The 22,630-nt window shown below is 46.6% G+C and overlaps 1 protein-coding gene across 5 annotated transcripts in view; it reads right to left on the bottom strand.

Moving 5' to 3' along the window:
* LOC119436507 (serine/threonine-protein kinase 31-like) overlaps positions 1-22,630 on the bottom strand; it is a 222,350-nt gene that overhangs the window by 76,869 nt on the left and 122,851 nt on the right. For all 5 annotated transcript variants that reach the window (XM_049658155.1, XM_049658154.1, XM_049658156.1 and 2 more), the window contains 4 exons: positions 20,437-20,526; positions 11,383-11,499; positions 11,028-11,291; positions 9,625-9,717 (listed from right to left, as the gene is read on the bottom strand). In XM_049658155.1, coding sequence (XP_049514112.1) covers positions 9,625-9,717; positions 11,028-11,291; positions 11,383-11,499; positions 20,437-20,526 — 564 coding nt within the window. The remainder of the gene's footprint in view (positions 1-9,624; positions 9,718-11,027; positions 11,292-11,382; positions 11,500-20,436; positions 20,527-22,630) is intronic.

Here is a 22,630-nt window from a genome sequence, read left to right as displayed (position 1 = left end):
GCTCTTGGGGTCTTGAAGCTTCGAGGGGACGCCTGGAAACGTACTGTGTACGATAGAAACTTCGGCGCCAGAGTCCACCTTGAAGGAAAGTAGACACCCATCGACGAGTACTTCGACGAACTTCGCGTTCGGACGCTCTCCCGTAACTGCATGTGGCTCGATGGAGCTGGCAGAAGGCTTCCGTATGTGCTTCCCGCTGCCGCATTTTTTCTTAAGGCACACGTTCTCGAAGTGGCCACTATTGCGGCAAAAATTGCAGGACGCTCTGCGAGCCGGACAGTCGGCGCATGGATGCGATGTGCGTCCGCAGAATGGGCACAGCCGCTGCGTTGCCTTATCAGGAGACGCTGGCTTTCCCTTGCGAACGCGAGCGGCGTCGATGGCAAGCATTGATGAATCAGCCGAGTCACGAGCCTTGCGTTCGTTATCGGCGTCTTCGTGTTGGCGAACGTGCGTGAGCACTTCGTGCAACGTCAATCTCGGGTTGTGACAAAGCTGGTCCGAGAGCTCACGGTCAAGCAAGCCCACGAGGAAACGGTCTCGGACAAGACGCTCTTCGATGTCGGGCGAGGAATAGTTGCAGCGTTTAGCCATTGTCCAAAGCGCAGTGTAGAATGCGTCGGCCGACTCACCCGGCTGCTGCGTGCGGCGGTGGAAGCGAGCTGACTCGTACAGCTCATTCAGCGGGTGGACGAAGTGGTCGTTGAACACCTTCTTTACGGCGACGACGTCCTCAGGTCCGCGTCTCCCAGCGTGGTGGACGCGAGGACTGGCTTGAGGTCCCATGCAGTAGAGCATAGAGCGCACCTGGACCTCCGTCGGAGCGGCGTAAAGTCCGGTGGCGAACGAGTAGTCCTCGTACTGCAGCAGCCATGTGGGCCAGGAGCTGGGGTTGTCAACGCCGGTGGTGGACGCAGCTGGGCCATGCCATGTAGAGACGCAGCGGCCGACGAAGCAGCGAGCGTTCCGGTAGAGCCTGTGTCAGTGGCCATGGCGAATCGAAGGAGACTTCCTCGACGGAGAGTAACGGGGCCAGGGCCTGTGTCGAAGCCGCGAGTACGGGATCAGCCGAGATGCGATCCCACTTCCGACACCATGTCGAGCGGGCGAGTGACAGCAGCTAACTCTCCGGGCGGGCAAGTGCCCGAGCGCATTTATTGAATGCCTATATATCGGAGGATGCAGTGCTGCCATCTAGTGGTACTGGCGTACACAACACGCAACACAGGGTCCATAGCTGAACGCTTCGCCTGAGCACGGGTCGACACGGCAGCAACAGCAGGGAGCCGAGACGCGTTGAGTCGCGGCTAAGGCCCGTCCACGTTACCAGCACGGTAACTCGCCGCACGCGGTTTGGCATTCGTGGGCTGCCGTTCAACGGCACTTTTGCTCGTGAACGGGGAGATTTCCTTGCCGCAGAGGACAAGACCAGGACCCATTTGTACGGCAGCCTCACTGCCACCGATCGCTCCACGGCGCCGATATCGTCGCTAGGCCTTTTCCGGTTCACTTCAAAGCTAAAGCGGACGGCACTTCGGAATGAATCATCGACGCTCACAAGCCGCAATATTTTTTTGTCGTTATCGCTCTTCACAATAATTGCACACAAAGAAGCAAAATACGCTGATATTCGCGTCGTTGTTGGCTCCGATGCGAGCACAGCCAAGCCGGTCGTCTCCCGTCGGTAGACATGCACTGCAGCTGATCTTGACAAGTATCGGAGCTCTTGTTCGTATTTAACGTTTGACAGTGGATATCGTTTCATAAAATGTACAATTTATGCATCGCTTTATCTATCAGAAATTATTTTGCTTGGAACAGAAGCTGCAGCCAATGTTTTCGTCGCTGGTGGCGCAGGCGAGCAGCTTCGCGGTGCGCCGGCCGAACTGCCGTCTACTTTGGACACCTCTCACACGGTAGACATTGTACAGCACTAGAGGCCGGTTCGCCGTCGGTATATTTACCGCTAGCGTGGACGTGCCTTAACTGGAAGTGGACAGAGTTTTGAGAAGCGCAGTGGCGATGATTTATGTCACGTAACATTTGGAGGAGGACTCGGCGAGGAGGAGACCAGCCGACGAGGAGAGTAGCGAAAAAAAGAGCGAAATGAGTGAGGGCCGTGTTTCAATCATCAAACGCGTGTAACTTTACGGCACCATTTCGAAAAATTCTCGCGTCTACGTGTTCGTTGTAGACTCATGCACAACTGCAACACCACTACTAAATTTCGACTTCTGGATGGTTTAGGGGCCCTTTAATAACAGAAGTGGTACGCAAATGTGTGTGCATACTTATCGTTACAATGACCACCGATCAGGACAATAAATATGTTCGTACCTTTGTTAAAAATTCTGTCACCTCTCTAAACAGCTTCGCTTGTCATCCACCTTCACACAGTGGAATGGCTCACGATTTTTCCTTGCGTTCTCTGCCGTCAGCAGCATCACTGCTGGAAGTGCACATCTGCACTTACGGTACATATATTGTGTCATAGACGAAGCTAGGGTTGATTCCGTGGACTAAGCAGGACTGGAATTCTCAGCGTCTAGCGCTACGTCCGCCACCTCAAAAAGCATTACAGCGAGCTGCACCTCCTGCGGTTCTATAGTAAATCGTGGATAAGTGGCATTGCGTATAGTCAAACTTCCTTGCGCACAATTGCAGCAGCGAAAACTTTTGTTTACGAGGCAAGCTTTCATTAAGTACAGTGCTAGAAGGACTGTGATCTATCCTGAACTGCCAAAAATATACATGCGCCACAGAAAGAAAAGCATGTGCGCACCCCGCATGCATATACGCATCCATGAACAAATTAGAATTAGCATATTCTTTAAAGATCCCTTTTGCACATTTTATCTTTAGGCAAACTAAATCCAGCACTGCCAAGGTCAAGCGTCATACTTATTTGGTTCTTTTCAAGAGAAAGTCAGAGTTTTTGAGATCTGTCAGCCAAGAAGACCTTTCTTGGTCTGACTGAGCGAGTCCAGAGTCATCCCAGCTGAGAATAATTCAGCTGAGTGAGTGAGCCTGGCTGATAATAGTTCTGGTGAGTCAGAGTGAACCCGGCTGAGTATAATTTCGGTGACTCCAAGCCAGCTCTAAACAAAAAATAAAATTTGTAAGCGAGTCTGAGTGAGCTTTCTTTTTTCGACCTATGTTCCAGCCACTAAAAGCAAAGCAATGTGGCATGCTTTGACAATAGGAATGGCACTAGACAATCAGTGTTGTAAAGTAAGCTCGTGGGTCGAGCAAGAAATTGTAGAAAACGGAAGGTAAGTGAAGGATGGTAGCGTTTTCAATGTGAGGTTGAGGAAGGGCAGATACTTTTTTTTTATAGGTGAGGACGAGAATAAGAGGGAAAAAAAAATGAGGGCATTTGCCCACCTCTGCTGAAGAAGTGGTAAAGACTAACGGCAAAATTATGAACTAATATGCTTGGATGCATATTGTGAAGTTGCCCAGCTTCGCTGAGAGAGACGAGTCTGGAAAGACGTGACTCCAGAGGAACTGTTGAAGTTCATGGGACTTCAAATTTATATGGGCATTGCACATGTAATGCGCATTCATCTATAGTGGAGTACTAGTAGGCTACTTTCAGGGCTTCTTCTGCAGCACATTATGCCAATACGATGGTTTTCGAAACTGCTGCGCTTCCCAAGTGAGAACGATCCAGAGGCGCCCACTGTAGCTTCACACAATAAGCTGCACCGAATATTGTGGCTTTTGCAACATGTGAAAACAACATCAGTTACTCTTTCAAACTGTGCGGAACCTCTCTGTGGATAAAAGAATAGTAAAATCAAAAGGAAGACCCAGCATTCGGCAATACATGCGTGATAAATTTGTAAAATGGGGTTGCAAATTGTGGGTACTTGCTCATTTGCAAACTGTATTCTCTTCAACTCTATGTGTACGTAGGCAAGCATGAAACAGCTAGTGCCAGTGGACTAGCATTTGATGTGGTGACGCAGCTGTGCAAGAAGTGCTTTGATCAAGGATATGTTATCTACATGTATAACATTTTTATTTAAACCTCTGCATCTCTCTTTGTTCACCTGCTAGAGCACAAAACACTCACGTGGCACGACACATAATAACCGTCGGTGCTTCTCCTTAGAATTGAAGGATGCCTCATGGGAAAAGATGGCAAAGAGAATAGAACTGCAGTGGCTGTGATAAGACATCCTGTATTCGCAGTGGAAGGGTAAAAGTGGTTCACACGCTGTCCTATTGTGCACACTGCATGTTACAGTATGTTACAGACAAGAAAAAAGAAAAGAGGTGGCGACTGGCGTACAATCACAATCGAGTAGCCTGCTGCTAATTGACGACAATTCTGGGGTGCTTGGTTTGAGAAAATCAGATCATCAGCTGACTGCCTCCCACACCGTTTTTGAAGTTTCATTATTTTCCACGAGCACCGCCAGCAACACTTCTCGAAACCAGAACTTCACAGGAGCGCCCACTTTTACCAACTTTCCTTCCAGCTGGAGTCCGCCAACAGCTGCTCGAGCGTGTTGATGAAGATGTTCCCCCAGTAAATCCTGTGCCAAAAGCGCACCACCATCCTCAGAAGATGCCAAAAAGGCGAAACTACATAATGTGTTACAAAGACCGACGAGTTAAACAAAGAACAAACGTATTGTGTGAAAAGTGTGGAATGCAACCATACCTCATAAAAATAAGACCTACTGCACAACATTGCACAAGTGATCAAGCAGTTCCTGATCTGTAGCTTCTTTTTTGTATCTGAAAAACAGCAGAGTACTGAGCATTTATTATTTCACACACTATTCCTGGGTAATTTATTTTTGGAATGTATATTCTGCATTTTCTTCGAGACTGTTTTTGTAGATGTGTTTTTTTTTATTGCTTTTATCAACTGGCCACAAAAGTGACTTATTAGAATTTGTATGTGTTACATAATTTTTTTTTTGCAAAGTATGCTTTTGGAAAGAGCATTTCGTTATGTAAAATTTGCTTTGCTGCTATGTGTGCTGGAATATTATTTGAAGTGGCCAAAAATTGGTTTGAGACCTATAGAGAAACTGGCATTTTCTCACAGTTACGAAAGAGTTCACAACATTGTTGGTTGAACAGTAACTGGTGAAAATCATATGGTGGACATACAGTGTCAGCGAGCGGATAAAGAAAATTGGAACAAAAACATGACAAGGTATCATCCCCGTTATATATTTAATACTGACAAGATTGCCTTATTCTGGCAGATGCTTCCGAACAAGAAATTGGCGTGTCATGACAACAAGTCCCGTGCTAGGACAACCAACAAAGCCAGAAAATCGGTGTTGCTTGCCACAAAATGATGACTGACCAAGCTTTGACTACTTGTGGTCAGAAGGACCAATTATTCGCGATGCATAAAGAATGCACTTTCTGTACCGGTGACCTACCTGCAGGTCAAATAAGAAAGCATGCATGACCAACAAAATTTTTGGCAGGTGTTTCAAGTTCTCGAACGATGACTTGGTAAGCCAGAGCAGAAAGGTCTGCTTGCTCGTTGATAACTCTTCTGTTCATCCTTCTAACATCAGCAACAGCGAACTTCTTTTCCTGCTGCCGAACACGGTGCGCCAACCTTAAGATTAAGTTATTGTTCGAGCACCAAAGAAAAGCTACAGGAAGCACCTAGGGCAACGGCTCATGCAAAACCTCCACACTGGTTGAAAGGTGAAAATTGATCTCCCAGGTACACTCAATGTTGAATGCATCATGGAACAACATCAAAAAAAAAAAAAGATTCAGAACTGCTTTCGTCATTGTGGTTATGACGTTTCCAGCGGGGATGGTGCATGTTGGTGCAGTCTGACAAGTGCAATGAATCCTTCGAGGGACTTGATTTGTGGAGCCAGCTGTCAGACTTTCCAAGTGCCTTTGGTGATGGGACGACATCAGTGAATTCATTTACGCTGACGATACTGAGACTACCAGAGTGCTCGCTGATTAAGACATCATCGCCGATCTCGCTAGAGATCTTGCAGGCAAGTGTAACTGTGATGACTCGACGTGTTACGATGCACTTCCAGGTTTGAGCATTGTTCGCCACTACTGCACGTTGTTAGAAGGCTGTGGGCTCAGCTGTTCAGAGTCACTCGACAACATTGAAAAATGTATGCTTTGAATTGGAAAACACAGTGACCCAAGTTTGTGTGAAAGAGGTTAGCTGAGGAAAAAGATACAAACACACATAGCACAAATTGGGTGAAGTTCCCGAAGAATGCTACTTGCATTAAAAAGTTTTGCTTTATCGGCATTGAAAATGTCCTTGGTTCGTATTCCACGGTTATGGACACCACGGTCTCTTCTAAGTGTCAATGCTTGTAGCGTCTCCACTCAACGTTCGGTAGCACATCCCATGCCTCTTTTTAAAATGGTCAAACAACACGTTCGACGCACAAAAATGAACCATGCTGAGCTGATTGGCAGCATCGTTGGCATCTCCGACACGTTTCCTTGCAAGATGGTACAGTTGAAGTTCACTCCTGTGGCTCTGGCTAGCTAAAATCATTTGGAAATGACCTCATCAAGCTCCACGTGCTCCGAACCCTGAACTTGCTTGCATCTAGTGTGGAAGGTTCAGGCCTTTTCTTTAGGTTTGCTCCTTTTTACAATTGAGGGTATAAGGCACGAGTCCAAATTTCTTCGCTATGCAAACTCTATTTCACGACAAGTTTTCACTTACTGTGCACAGAACTTTAGACACTTTCTTGTTGCCATGGTTGAAGAAGAAATGATGCTACCACAGTAAACAAACTACACCTTCTCAACATAATCCGGCCCCGCACACTGAAGGAGAGGACAGGCGTCGAAGCGAAGAAGCCACTAGCAGCACACACCGTCAGTCAGGTTGAGACATAGAAACAATTGGCATGGTATCAAGCAGGAATGGGTGCATTGTAGGCGTGGTGCTGCAAACAATGAATTCATTTCTTGCATGTCCCACAGACTGTGAACAGCAGGAAAGGGCCAAAAATTTCAAAGCAGTAGGATGCAGCACACACAGTAAGCTCGTGCGACGAGTCAGCAGCACAAAGGAGGAAAAGCAGCAAAAATATGCGCGGGAACCATGCATACAGCACTGACAATAACGACGATGATGATGGTACAGCATGTCTGGATGCCCCTCTGCCACCTTTGAACTATCGTAGCGCACCACACCCCCACCCCCTTGTGTGGCTAACCCTATAGTCAAGCCAGGACAAGATGCATCAAAAGTCAACAGGGCCATTTGTGCTTGTCACTTGGGTCGGCTCAGAGTGTCAGTTCATGGAATATCACGTGATGTTCCCACAGTTCTGATGCATAAGCGGGGTTCCAATGCATCAGACCATACGGAAACATACGTTACTAGAACCAACTCAGTTTCGCAGCTCCGCATATTGGCCAGTGCAAGAATGTGGCCCATGCGGTGGTCGCGTGAACTAACGGCGCTGCGGTCAAGTCCGGCTACTGGTTGGCCGCGTCAACTTCGTATTACGTGTTCACTCGTCTGCGTCGATTTATTGCTCCACTGAAAAGCTATAATGCCTTCGTAATTAGAGTTCATGGTTTTCACTATGAGTGACAGCTTCGCAAGCGCAGCATGAATCCTAAGGGCGATTGAACGCCTTTATTTTCATGGCTACGTTATACTGCGAAGCTACTCCGATCAATTGCGACTGGATGTGACCGCCACATAAGGCAGTTCGCAAGTGATTACGCAGGAGGGGGATAAAAGCAGGATAGCTAATGAGGGAAGAAGCAAAAAAAAAAAAAAAAAAAAGCTACCACTTAGCGTGAAAAGGATTTAAAAATTATTGTTTCTTCGGCCATATGCGGATGGAGAGTTCCCTTACATCCTATACAGGGTGTCGAAACTGAGGCACCAATATTTAAAAATATGCGAGCGCCACAGTGCTAGACAGAACCAAAGTAATGTTGTTTGCCTTCGCTTGGACATACTCAGATTATTCTTTGCATTCTGCCTAAATACACAATTAGTCTCAATTATTAACCTAATTCTCAAATTTTATTGGATTATAATTGTGAATCAGAAAATTAAAGAGCAGCATGAAAAACTCCTGATACAGCTTTCTGTTGCTGAATACATGCTACATAAAAGTGTTATTCCGAGCGATAAACAAGCCTGCTCAAGATTGACGCGCGACTGGCCGCTCGAGGCACTTTGCGTATATTTGCGGGCTTTTTCACACTTAGAAAAACACTATGTAGCACATACTGAGCAACAGAAAGCTGTATCGGGAGTGTTTCATGTTGCTCTAAAATTTTCTGATTGACACTTAATCCAATAACAACTGAGAAGTTTATTATTCAATTAAAACTATGTTTTTAGGCAGAATGCATAAAATAATCTAAATATCTCCAAGCGACGGCGAACAACATTACCTAGGTTCTGTCCAGCTATGTGGCATTTGCATATTTTTAAATCTTGGTGCATTGCAGTCGGGACACCCTGTATAAGCTATGCACTTCCTTGGATAAAGTTAGTCATATTGCGCGCTGGCCCACCTACAAATTTAAGTTGGCTGCCGTCCAAATTTGGAGTTGGCCTACCGCGAAATTTCATTTGGCTCACCCTAACTATAAGCTTCCCCATGCATTTTCTACGGAGCCCTATATATCCGCATGAGTATTCCCTCTGATCAATTTTTTAAATTAATCTTTATCTTTTATAAAGGTACCAATCATCTACATTTATATTGTAATGATCAATTTTAAGTTCGCAAATTATGCATTTTTGTGCAGATACAAGGAATTACACTTTTCGCTTGACAGACCTGTGGTACTCACCAAAAAAGTTCACGCATTAAATGTAGCGCTTAGCTGACGACTTGTAGCCGCTTGTTCAACCCGGTGCAAGACACGTCAGCATATCGCATGTTCGACCCAAGCCAGGCTTCTCACCTCCGCAGACCAACGCAAGAAATCAAACCTCCGAACGAACTTCTGCAGGACGCAACAAATGCGCAGCACCATAACAGCGGGAAGAAAGAAGGCGCGCAACCGGAAGCGCTGCTGGTAGCGCGACTCAACTGCAGCGACGTGAGCTCTCGCGACCACCATGGAGATTATGTTTTCAGCGGAGCTGTGAAACTGAGTTAGTTCTATTAACGTTGATGGGAGCTATGCCTGGAATGGCCGAAAACGACATAGCAGCCAGGAAAACACAGCACACCGGAATATAATACGAAGGCTCTACTGTACTATTGCACCCCTCACTGTTGTCAATGAAGCCAAATATGATGAAATTTTAAATTACTTTTGCGTAAATTGAGACATCAAATTCGTAGCCATGCTTATTTAACTGGAAATTAAATGTGCAGAAGTGATCTCTCCCATGCATTTGCTCAGGATCTGGTAAGTTCTTTACAACAACAGTGGTTCTTTATTTGCAGAATGAATCATTCAGCAGTCTTCATATGCAATGGTCTTTCACCCTGTAAGCTGAAACAAATGTTATTCCGTACAGCATTTGAACAGAAATAAATATACAACAACTTCAAATAGTGAACTCCAGAATTGAATATGAATAGCAGGAACTATTGAAAATTTTTTAAATATTCACGCACTCCAACTTTTCATTTTTCAAAATAATGCAAAAATTACCAAAAGCTGTTCCTCTTCACTGAAGACACCTTGAAGCCTGATACGAACAGCACGGATGTCTGCAGTGACCTTGTCCCTTTCTACCTCGTCAAACTGAAATCGCAGCACAGAAATATCATCAGCATCTAATGCATTTGATGTGAGTAACTCACTTTAATGTAAAATAAATTCTAAATTTAAAGTGAGAGGTAATGATGATGGAGATTAAGATAAAATCAAATGCTGGATTGATCAGAAAATCATGCCCAAATCCAACATGCTGCCTTTCCTGTAGCGAGTAAATGAGTAGCAAATGTAATCGATAAATGAACCTATACTTATGACTGAAAATTACATTACCTTAATGCCACAATGTTTATTTAATTTTATTGTAGTACAAATCTTAGAAGCACAAGGAATATTACCTTAACCACTTACTACATGAATTTTAATTTTCCTAAGAAAACATTCGAAAGGCCTTTGATTACTGTAGTTACCCGAATCTGCATACCTGCCAACCTTGCAACATGAAAATTCGGGAGACTGCCGCGCAAAAGGGGGGGGGGGGGGGGCTAAAAAAAAGTTTTCACCCCATCCCCAAATTGTTTTGCCGCTGTGTGAAATATATATATATATATATATATATATATATATATGTCTTTTTACGGAAACACTGCCGTTTTGAGTGGGGTGCATCTTATACAAAGGTGCGAGTTATAGACCGGAAAATACGATACTTATTCTTGGCTTTCGAGAGTGCCATCCATCGATCCAACTAAACTTAGGGAAACACAGTGTAGTTCGGCATTCACACTTCACTCGAAAACATGACAAAGCCAACTGAAGCCTAGCGCACTCACGGTCATATAACGAGTGGATTGCTAAAAATGCTCGAACCAGCCCGAGACGAGCCAATCCGGAAAATACAATATGGCAGCGCCCGTCGGCTGCTTGCGTTCGTGGTGGTAGCCACCATAGTGGTGGTGCCGGCGGCCGCTACCACGATTCACAGTGCATGCGGGTGACGAACTGCTTCCACGCCGCTTTTCCGCATGGTTATATTACAGACCGTAAAAAAAAAAAAAAAAAAGTGGCGGCCACTTTTCGGGAGAATGGAGGTCGCATCCGTACAATCGGGAGATGCGAGAAAAATTCGGGAGGCTCCCGAACAATTCGGGAGAGTTGGCAGGTATGCATTTGGTGCTGCAGCAAAACGTCACCTCCCCTCCCTCCCTCCCTCCATTACCGCAACTTTCGTTCCCTTTCATTAAAATTGCAGCGAATTTAGTAATTTTCCCTCATAGAGGCACAAATTCCCTGAGTTTTCCCATAGTATTTCCAGAATATTCAAAATCCCTGAGAATTCTCTGTTTTCCCGGTTTTCCCAGTTGGAAGACACCCTGGAATAGTTAAGCACACTTTACCTCAATATCTTCCAGGTCAGCCAAACGGTGTCTCAAAGCAGATTTTAATCTACGTACATTGCGCCGCAGCTGGCAGGCTTCCATGGCTTTTCGTTCACAATCTTTAAAATCAAGGAGTGAATTATCGAAGCCAAGTTCTTGAAGCAGGCTGCTATAGCGATCTTGTGCAAGAACAGCATCAGATAAACGAGATAGTGTTTCTTGAAGTTCTGCCACCAGCTGCCGAACGAGAACGCCCAGACGCCCACAACTGGCAGAGGATATCTGAAGTAACCAAACACAGACAAACATAAATCGAACTTATCTCCAACATTAGGACAACAATGCACATGACTTCTAAAAGCTGTATACTCACCAGATTACATTCAGACACTTCTGCTTGCAGACAGCGCTCAAGGTCCTCCACAAATCCATCTATGCAACTAACAGAAAACTGCTTTCCACCAGATTCAGCCTTAGCACTTCGAAGGGCCTGCAGAAAAATGGTCAACGTTACTGACAAAAATGCCCCACACTGCATTTTCAACCTGGCTACTCTATTAACCCCTTAACCGTTTCGGACGAGCCCAGCTCCTCTTTGCCAAGCTGTCCCAAAACTGTTTTGGACGAGTGTTGCTCGTCAGCTTGAGATAATATCTCCTTTTGAGCGTTTTGAACGAGACAGACTCGTTTGCGGGCTAGTTGGTGTGTCACTTCGAAGATGGCAGCACTGAGCAGGTAATTTTTCTTTTTTCAAACGCCGTTTCACACTTCCTAAGGGGGAAACTCGTGTTTAAAGAAATGGCATCTGGTGGAGGCGACGCAAGTGTTTCGAGTCCGTCGTTGCGGAAAAGAAGAATTTCGCCGTCATCCAGCTCTTTGGACGATAGTGATTCAGAAACCGAAGTTTACTTCGTTTCTGAAAACAAATAGCGATGACTTCGAAATTAGCAGTTCATCAGATGAAGAAGACTGCTCAGAAGACACTCAGACACTCGGAAGACGCGTCATTGTCGGCGCATCAGTGTGAAGGAAATTCCCACGAAGGCTCCTCAGCTTCCGTTTTTGGGCGTCCCTGGTAGGCGTTCAATATAGCAATGCCTGATGACTTGATAAAACTTTCAGCAGGTAGCTGGCCTCCTTTATCATGAGCAATAATACCCTTACCGTATACGCTTGTCTAAGGGCCACGCTCGTGTAAGGGCCGCTCCCCCCTACTTGGCAGTCCAAATTTTGAAAAAATAAATTTAAAAAATCGCTCCAGCAAACGGCAGCGACGTCACGTCTCGCGTACGTCGCATTTCCCGGGATTTTAGGCGCATAGCGTGCGGTGTCCACGGACATTATTGTAAAGAGTTTTCAGGTCACCGGAATTTCCAATGCCATGGATGGCACTGAGGACGATTGGATACATGAACGTGCGGATGACCCGAGCAGCGGCAACGAGCCGAGCCCAAGCATCGATACCGATGAAAACATCTAGCGAGGATGTCCGCAGCTAGACGCCAGATATCCCATCATTAGGTATACATGGCACGATTAAATAGGTTTTTCCATACGTGGATTGAAAATTGAACAAAAATTTCACCCTTCCGTAGAAGGGCGCACCCCATCAAAATCGCGGAAAAAAAGTGTGGCCCTTACACGAGTGTATACGGTATATATGCCAATTTGACTTGGTATATGCTTGAACTTTTTTTTCAACACCGATAACTTGCTTTTTAGAAGAAAAATATTCAATATCAAATTTCTAAAAAATAAGCAGTTTGGGCACAGAAATGGTCAAAATAATAAAACGGTTAATGAGTTAAAACACATCAACTTCCTGCTACAAAGTACTGCAGAAAATGAGACAAAGCATTAAGCAAAGGTTGACAGTTGAAGCACATGTCTCAAGCAAGAGAACTATTTGCCCACTGAAAAGCCTTAGAGGAGGGAATACACAATCCAATACAATCATATGTCAGTTTGTTTCAGTTAGGCACCACACCTCTAACCAGTGAACTTCAAGGATCTGTTCGTGGGCCCCTACTTTTTCGAGTGCACCTCTTAGGCACCCGTTCCTGTGGCGAGTGTCAGCGCAACTGAGGATGAAAGAAGCGGGGAGGAAAGCAAAAGAGGAGGGTGCAGTGGAACCATGAGGCAGAAAATGGATGAGGAGGTTATGGCAAAAGCGTGAGAAGAAAAGGGTAGTGCAGCATAATTAGCGTGACCTAGAATATAGGGGAGTGTCCAAAGCGCCGGCTCCGGCGAGGGTTTTTTTCTGGGAACTGCCGTGCCACGTCGTTGCTTCTCCGGACTCGTGGGCTTTTCGCGCTCGCAAAGCGCGCGGAAAGCGAGGGTCGTCTGCTACGCACTGTAGTTTTTTGCGTTCAGTTTCCACGCAAAGCACTTTAAGTCTATTTAACTTCAACAGTGTAGTGCTGCATGGAGCTTACCCATCTTTGAGTGAATCCTGGCCGCGGCGGCCGCATTTCGATGGAGGCGAAATACAAAAACGCCCGTGTGCTTACGTTGTAGTGCACGTTAAAGAACCCCAGGGGGTCAAAATTATACCGGAGCCCTCCACTATAGCGTGCCTCATAATCAGAAGAGGATCCCAGAAAGAAGAATTGTTTTCTTTGTGCTTGGGCAGCAAGAGAATGCAAAAACTAACATGTCAAAACTCATCAGCGCGGAATAGCTCCGGTGCTAGAGTTCAGAAAATGTGGTAACTGTGCTTGCGTAGAAACGCGCTATATGAACCCGTGCAAGGAAAGAACGTAAAAAACGCTATTCACATGGGTACACGTGCAATAGCACCATGCTTGCAAGAATAAGAGTAACGAAAAGAGGCAAGTACTCGCGCAGTTAAGGGAAATACATGTGTGCAATGACTGCTTCGCTCACCATTACGCGCTTTTCACTCACGGTCAGTAGTAATTTACAGCCATATGCATATGTATTTATTCAACAATTTTTTAGCCTGGACGATACTTTATTATGAACAGAGCACAGTGAAAAGGTGTAAGGGGAACAAGGGAAATAGCAGAGACGAGCCTAACGCCGCAATATTGTTGGCATATTTCGCTTCAGAGATAGCGTACACGAACAGTTCTTGCTGTGCGCTATCTCTTCAATACAAACTTCGCGCACAATGTACCTTAAGGTTCACCGTGAGCAAAGCTTGTCTCAAATTCAGATCCATTCGAAAGAAAAGCCATTCAAGCCAACAGGTAAACAAACAAAAAATAGGCAAACAAATATATCTTTTTCTACATTGAAATGAATAGATAACTACTACTGGCCCAGCCATTTACTCATTTGTTATGTAAAAGTTATTGCTGCAATAGCCTCCTTTTCATTCGTGAATCCTCTCTGAAATTACCAACATGTATCTTCTCATGATATTATAGTTATTGCTTGATGCACAATTCTTTATGTAAACTAACAAGCATTCATGGTGCGTGACGATGTTTGTGCTGGCATTATATTGACCGGAACATCGTCTTGAAATTACTGCCTTTGATGCACTACAAATATCGCTATTCATTCGACATATCCCTAAAATAGTTACTTTCAATAACAGTAAAACATGAAAAGCTCTGGTAATTAGTTGCCTCTACAAGTACGAAATTATTGACAGTAAGTATACAGTCGAATCTCGTTCATTCGAACACGCTTAATTCGAACTGCCGGTTTATTCAAACTGACGCTCTGGTCCCATCAAAGTTATGTGTATTTCAATGAGCGAAAACGCTCGGTAATTCGAACGCGAAAGCATTTGCCGACGGTTAATTCGAACATACCGCGGACCGACAATGCTCTCAGCAGTGCGCCGGATAACGCTGCGACGCCTCCGACCAGCATTGCTTCGACACCGCCGTAGAGCAAAAGCTTAGGAGAGACCCCTTCATGCAGCGGCGGAGGCCCAGTCCGGCATACAAACTGCCCACGCCGGCAAACGCTTGCTTCCCGATAACAGCAGAAAACGAAACTTCAGGGAGCGGCCTAAGGGTACGGCCACGCTAGCGGAAAAAACGCGCGGCAACGTGTCATGCCGTGGGCGGCAAAAGCGGCAGGAATGGGGGGCTTTGCGGCGTGCCGCGCGAAATGGGTTCGAGACCCATTTCTGCGGCAATGCCGCGTGCCGCGACATGAAGAACCAATCAAGAGCGACGAGGGTGACGTCACGAAGCCATCACAACCAGACCTCTGCCGGTCGGTTGTGATAGGCTCCGAGAGACGTCTCTCGCATGAAACACCGAGTGCTCCCGGCGTTGCTCGCGCTGCGAGACGCGCGTGCCACGGTGGCCTCGCGGCATGACGCACGCGTTTTTTGCCGCTAGCGTGGCCGTACCCTAAGCTGGCGCTGGGCTGGCTGGACCGGCGGCGTCAGCACCCACGCCAGCAAGCGCTCGCTTTCCGATAACAGCAGAAAACGGAACTTCAAGGAGGCTAATCTGCGCCGAACCGTCTGTACCGGCGGTGCCAGCAGGCGCGCACGGAGACAGTCGAAGGTGAGGGAGCAGCGAGGGAGTTGAGAGAGAGAGGGCAAGGGCAGCCACCGAAGCAGCAAAATCCGCTTTCCTGCCGCCCTCCTCCCTCACCTTCGACGGTCTCCGCGTGCGCTTGTCACCATGTCGGCGCCGTCCGCTGGCTGAAGTTTCGTTTTCTGCCGTTATTGGGAACCAAGCGTTGGCCAGCGTGGGCGCAACTCGCTATGCGCGCCGCGAAATTTTAAGACTCGCACCGTTCATTCATCTTGCTATAGTGCTCGAATACTTCACAAATACGTCCTTCCGTTAATTCGAACTTCCTTTAATTCGAACAAACATTTGGGCCCCTCCGAGTTCGAATTATCGGGATTCGACTGTACTTGGTGTGTACAAACGAGCGAGCATACGCAATAAATATTCCTAAAGTTACTTTCATGTTACTATTCGCTTAGTGTTTGCGCTCTCGCAACAAAAGAAGGCAACAGACGAGTTGCACATCCGTAACGCATTACGTTCATTTTCTGACGTTTGCTCGCAATTATAAAATGAGGCATACGTACACAATGTTGCAGTGTTAGCGTCTCATTTAATTCGGTTTGTCTTGTTTCTTGCCGCGAATATTTCTCGCGTACCCTTTACCTACACGCCGTAGTAGCTTAGTGGCTTTGGTAGGTTGGACTGCTAAGCTCGCGGACGCGGGTTCGATTTCCGGCCACAACGGCTTACATTTCGATGGAGGCAAAATGCATAAAACACTCGTAAGCTCGAGGATGCGGATTCGATTTCTGGCCACGGCGCCTTACATTTCGATGGAGGCAAAATGCATAAAACACTCGTGTACATAGATTTAGGTGCACGTTAAAGAACCGCAGGTGGTCGAAATTACAACAGCCCTCCACTACGTCATCTTTCATAGCCATATTGTGATTTTTGGATGTAAAACCCCAGAAATTATCATTACTATTATTACCCTTTCCCTGTGCTCTCAGTTCTTCATGATACAGTATAGACCACTTATAACGTAACCGCTTATAGTGCAGGACCGGATATAGTGCGGTCTTTCCAGACTCCCGTTAATTTTCCCATAGCACTCCATGTATACATGTATCGCTTATAGTGCAGTTACGGGAAATGAAATACCAGTTACAGTGGGGCTGCCTGGGAGTACGGAAGTCAGCGGACACGGCGAACGCTCCCCTGAAATGGGCGCCCCGAGGAGTGCTCGAGGAAGAAAGAGATGAAGTGGAGGAGACGGGCACGTGGTGCGAACGAACAGCCAGTGAGGCTGAAACCAGAATCTTGAGTGCGAGTCGTGAAATATCACGGCGCGCATAGCGAGCGAGGGCCACGAAAATTGCCAACGCCGGCCAACACTCACTTCACGATAACGGCAGTAAACGAAACTTCAGGGAGCGGGGCGGCGCTGGCAAGGCACGACGAAGGGCGCACACGGAGACCGTGGAATGTGAGGGAGGAGGGCGGATTTCACCTCGGCAACTCCGCCGCTTCGGTGCCTCCCCTCACCCTCCCTCATAGCTCCCTCACTTTCGACTGTCACTGTGCGCGCCCGCCGCCGTGCAGGGCGCCGCCGCAACAGACTGCCCGGCACCAGCTCCCCGAAGTTTCGTTTTCTGCCGTTATCGGGAAGCGGGCGTTTGCTGGCGTGGGCAGTTTCGTTGGCCGGCCTGGCACAGCGCCACTGCTTCCCTCTGCGCTGTAGCCGCAGCGTGCAAGGTCAACACGCGACTAGAAAGTAGAAGAAGCATAAAGGAGAAAGAAGGGTTCACTGTCATTTTCTATGCCTGGCTGAGACGTCGGCACGTACACGCATATTCCGGCGCAACGCAGAATCGGCGACTTTTGAGAGAGGGTGAAATTTACGCGGCATTTTTTTTCTTTTCTTTTTTTTGTTCGCACGCGAGATTGAGGGGTCTCTCCGAAGCTTTTACTCTGGCGGTGCCGGAACAATGCCGGTCGGAGGCGCCGCCGCGTGCTTTGGTTCGAATTAATGAGATTCAACTATAAATTGAATGCACACGTTCTAGCGCATTCTTCGACTGTCGCATACGCGTGGCGGCTCGGTGCACACGTTTTGCATATGTGCGAGCCTTGAAAATTGTTGCTTTGGTTATAGTGCGGTACCGCTAATAGTGCGGATATTCGCGACTCTGGCGACTTACGTTATAAGCGGTCTACACTGTATATGGACAAGTTTGACACGTTGAGATTGAGACTGGCATTCAACACGTTCTTATCGTCACACCCGCACCATCAGAGGGATTTCTGGCCGAAGAACGCGGGTTGGCACCACATGTGATATTGTTATCGTTATATCATGACGTGAATACAAGTATATCAAGTTACTAATGCCATGACCCATCAGTCACCTTAGTCACACATTTGTGCCTTTGCATGCTATAATTTGGTATATATACCAAGTAAACAAGACGCGAGAGTTACGCGGTTTGTATTTATTTTTGGTACTGCAGCCCCGCCGCTTCCCAAGAGCCAGTTAAGGATTTCGCCTTAATAAACAAACAGCAGAGTGCGGTAGGCAGTCTTGTAAAACAAATCGAATGCGTGAAATAGAAGAAAGGAAATGACAGGGTGTAAAACCGTTAGCATGAGCTAGCCATATCTGCAACGTTCTTCTGGTTATCATCGCGATCATCAGCTTATTTCCTTCTGCAGCACGTTCATGTTGCTCATTCCACGCATAACAAAATGAAGTAAGCGCACGGAATGCGTTGCTCAACCAGCTGCATAAGCGCGGAAAACAACTGCGTAAGCGCGGACCAAGCGAGCTAGAAGAATATAGAAAAAATACCCGTATTGACAGCCGTAGACGCGTTCTCTGTGCCATGAGTCACTGCGGTATTACCTAGCAGTGACGTGGTACTCAATACATCCCTAATTATCGCGATGTTGGCTGACATGAACCAAAATAACAGGTCTGTGGCAGACACTCACCGCCTTGGCACAGCTTCCGCAGCGGAGAAAGCCTACGGGTCCGGTACAGCAGCACCGCGGCACGGGAGTTCCCAAGGAAAGGTCCTCGCTCCTCCCATGCATTCGCACGGCGCTTTGTACACTCCCCAGTATTCTAGGTCACTATAGCGCAATGGCTACGAATGGCACCCGAGTGGCGTGCGTCGTCTGGGAGGTCTGTATGCAGCGGCTGATGTGAATCACGCCCATGCGTCACCCACGCACTAGCTTTCGCACCCTTCAGGGGATGTGTTTTGCGACGATCCACTTGAGCGATACCATCGCTTTGGCCATCAAGCGCACGCTGATTCGACAAGGCATGGCCAAGGCAATAGTAGCGCCGCAGTGGATCGTCGCAGAATACGTCCCCAGATTAGCGAGACAGTCGCAAAAAACTTGGCTGTGTTTGTAACGTGCCGCACGAGACAGATTGTGCGCGCCAGCCAATATATTGTGAAATAAAAAGATATAGAGCGGTGCTCAAATTTCACATTAGGGAATACAGTCGAGCCAGACTATATCGAACCCGTTTATATCTAATTATGTCGTATATCGAACAATTTCTAAACACGGTAAATTTACATTAAGAATATATAGCAAAAGTTACTGTTACATCGAACGAAAGTAGCAACGACAACCGATATATCAAACTCCATGTGCCACAAAAGTGCCCCAGCAATTTGGCTTTCCCTTGCGGTGGCAGGGAAAACTGCCGGCGCCACCCTAGAAAAAGTGGTTTAGACCCGCCTGTGCACGGGCGAACCCCTGCAAGAAATGATCCTGGCCTGCTCGCAGCGCTTACAGCCAATCAGAGGCCGTCGTGCTTTCTCCGAGGCGCGGACACGGTACAAGTGAGCGCCATTTTTTTTCTTTCTTTATGCTTGTGTGCCTGCTGCTGACTCTTATCCTCGAGTCCTCATTCAGCGTGGTCCGTGCTGCTGGTGTTGTCTGTTGGCGCTCTGTTAACTTTCTTGGCGCGCTGTCGTCATGGCTTGTGCAAAGAGGCAGAATTTGCCGTTCGCTGCGAAACTCGAAATCATAAATCGAGTCGAGCGCGGTGAGAAGTCCGATGTCGCCGCCCCGTACAAGATTCCAAGGAGCACCTTGGAATCTTGTTGCGGCCTCAGCTGCTCCGACTCGTTGGACAACGTGGAGGCGTGCGTGCTGTCGCAGGCAGCGAAGTCGTTGAAACAGAAGAAAATCCAGGACTATTTTGTTCCCAAGTAGGGCACGCAAGTAAGCGACCATATTAATAAAGTACTTTTCTTATTGGTATGGGCCTTTGCATCATGAAATCCTATAGCGGGCCTATATCGAATTATGCCATATATCGAACTAATAAACGTTTTTTGGCGAGTTCAATATACCCGGGTTCGACTGTATCGCAATCGTCGGTGAATTTTTTTATATACATTTATGACTTACTGCTGCAAATGACCGGATACTTATTTGTTCGCACATGACTAGATATTATATCGAACAGTTACAAATACCAGCCGCTGTAATCAGGACTCACTTCAGGAGGATATTACCTGTTTACAGCAATGGTGTAACTGTTCGCTAATCAACCTTAATCCAAAAAAATGCAACTCAACATTATTTTGTCGTCAGTGTGATCCACTTTCTTACATATACACAATCCCATTTCCATTTGTGCTGCGCAGCTTTACAAATACCTGGGTATCTAACGACTTATCCTAGCGCACACACGTCACTAACGTCATTTGATCAGCCAATAAATCGCTTGGTTATCCAAAATGCCATCTAAAACGCACCTCCAGAAACTTGTTAAACTACTAGCCTACCATTGTTAGATTAAAGCTGGAATGCGTGGCCACCATATGGAACCGTCACCAAACATATCATCAAAAGTGTGCCCCAAGTTCTAGGAAAATGTGTTCCAGTGCCCTTCATGAACTAATGCAACTTCAAGATTTAAGCAGCCAATCTCACTCTGTTCTTACCTGTAGCAGTTCCTGCAGGAAAGTTACGAGACGAACATGTGCAGTGTCAGTCTTCTGCCTTTGCCTCTGGAAGCCTGGCCCTTTTTCCATCTGCGATTGCAGAAGCAAAAAATTAGTGAAGGGCGAATTTTTCTGAACACATCTGAACAAGCAAAACACAACGCTCACATACACAATTTAAAGCACCCTCAATATGATTGTCTATGGAATGAGCTTCAGTACATCGTCCCACTAAATTCAGTGATCAACTTCGCAATTATTTTGCAACTATCAATTAACATATTTTTGTTTTGTTTTTGATTGCTTCAGGGGGTTCTTTCCAGAAATTTTAGAGAGGTGCACATCTTGTGATCAATGGGGAAGAAGAGGGAGGGAGAGAGAGAGAGAGAGGGTGATATGCCAATAGGCATTTTTCTTTCCTTCTGTTTTTTTCTATACGATCATTGCCATTCTGAATGATGCATTAATCTCATTTGCATTTTGCACGCATCATTAACAAACAAAAATGCCTGCGATGCCAATCTAGACAATATTGGCGTGGGGAAGGGTTCACACGAAAATGGACCTTTTTTTTAGGGGCGAAGCTCCTTATAGCGGCACCCGTTCGTCCCCGTCGTAGTAGGTAGCCACGTCTAGTTTTATGAATTGCTCAATAGATGGCGTTGTGTGTCCGTATATGTATGTATACCCATGTATACATATATATGTATACGTATAGTATAACCGGAAGCCGACTTCCGCTTCCGGAAGCCAGCTTCCGGCTTCCGGAGAACGCTTCCGGCGTTTTATGAAAAAAAAAAAAAAAAAAAAAAATTCCGAAAGTTGTGTCCGTAGCGCGGAATCGAACCAGGGACCCCTCGCTTCCGAACGCGCGGCGCTAACCACTACGCCACGAAGTGCACATAGACACACGCACCAGGATGGCAATACCCAACATTAACGAAAGGCCGCGTTTCTAACGCATTTCTAACGCGTTTGTGCTAGCGCGTTACGGCCCGTGTAAGAAGCTGGTGTAAGACGCTGTGGCCTCTCCGCCTTACCTTCAACGCATTTCGAACGCGCTGCCCAAGGCGGTGGCAAGTCAAGTTCAAGTCGAGGAGCGTTTATGAATACGGGGGGTATACTCTCTCAGCAGTCATGTGATGGCGTCGGCAAACGCGGTGCACGTTCCGGCATGTGTAAATGGCTGCATGAGACGCTGTGGCCGCTCCCCCTTACTAGAGAGTACTGCACGTTTCTAACGCGTTTGTGCTAGCGTCCCCTTAAGCGGGAGATCCGATGATTCCCTCCGGAGCTTCGCCCACTCATCATCATTCACCCCGTGGATATGCTGTGATTTTTTTTGCTTGGCCCATTTGATACGACTATTCTGCTATTTTGAATGGTACATTCAATAATTATGCATTTTGTATGTATTATGAAACAAACACAAGATAATGAAACAGCCTACTGATATCGCCAAACATTGAATGCTCCTGCTGTCAAAATTTGCGCGACACATGCGTAAGCGATCCAAATCTGTGCCAGCCAGTACAAGCACTTCCTGTGCGCTTGTGGCAGCAGTAATAAATCGCACTATAAATAAATTTAACGTTGATAAATCGACAATTCAGATTGCAGGTTCCCCCACAAAGGGGTGGGTGGCCAATCGAGTGGTGGGAAGCATTCCTGCCCGCTGCCCATTGTCGGGAGAAGCCTGAGAAGCTTAAGTTTCACATAATACACTCATTACTTTTGATTGTCTTTGACAATTGTATGCTTTTGTTTTTCAATGCTTCCCACATCCGCCATGGTTGCTTAGTGGTTATGGTTTTGGGCTGCTAAGCACGAGGTCGCGGGATTAAATCCTGGCCATGACGCCCGCATTTCAATGGGGGCGAAATGCAGAAAACACCCGTGTACATAGATTTAGGTGCACGTTAAACAACCCCAGGTGGTCTAAAATAATCCGGAGTCCCCCACTACGGCGTGCCTCATAATCAGATGGTGGTTTTGACACCTAAAAACCAATATTAAAAACCAATTTTAATGCTTCCCAGTGCTTTTGCAAGTGTACTCCCCTTCACTAATGCCATCTGTATTTTGTGCCAAGTGTTTATTTTTGTGTGTGTGTGCAGGTGTGTTCAAATATCCTTCACTGCAATTTTAACTATTTTGCTAACATATTTTACTTATTCATTTACCTTCTTTTTAT

Source organism: Dermacentor silvarum, chromosome 1, assembly GCF_013339745.2.
Source record: "Dermacentor silvarum isolate Dsil-2018 chromosome 1, BIME_Dsil_1.4, whole genome shotgun sequence".
NCBI classification, from domain to species: Eukaryota; Metazoa; Arthropoda; class Arachnida; order Ixodida; family Ixodidae; genus Dermacentor; species Dermacentor silvarum.
This window is presented reverse-complemented; position numbering and strand designations above follow the sequence as displayed.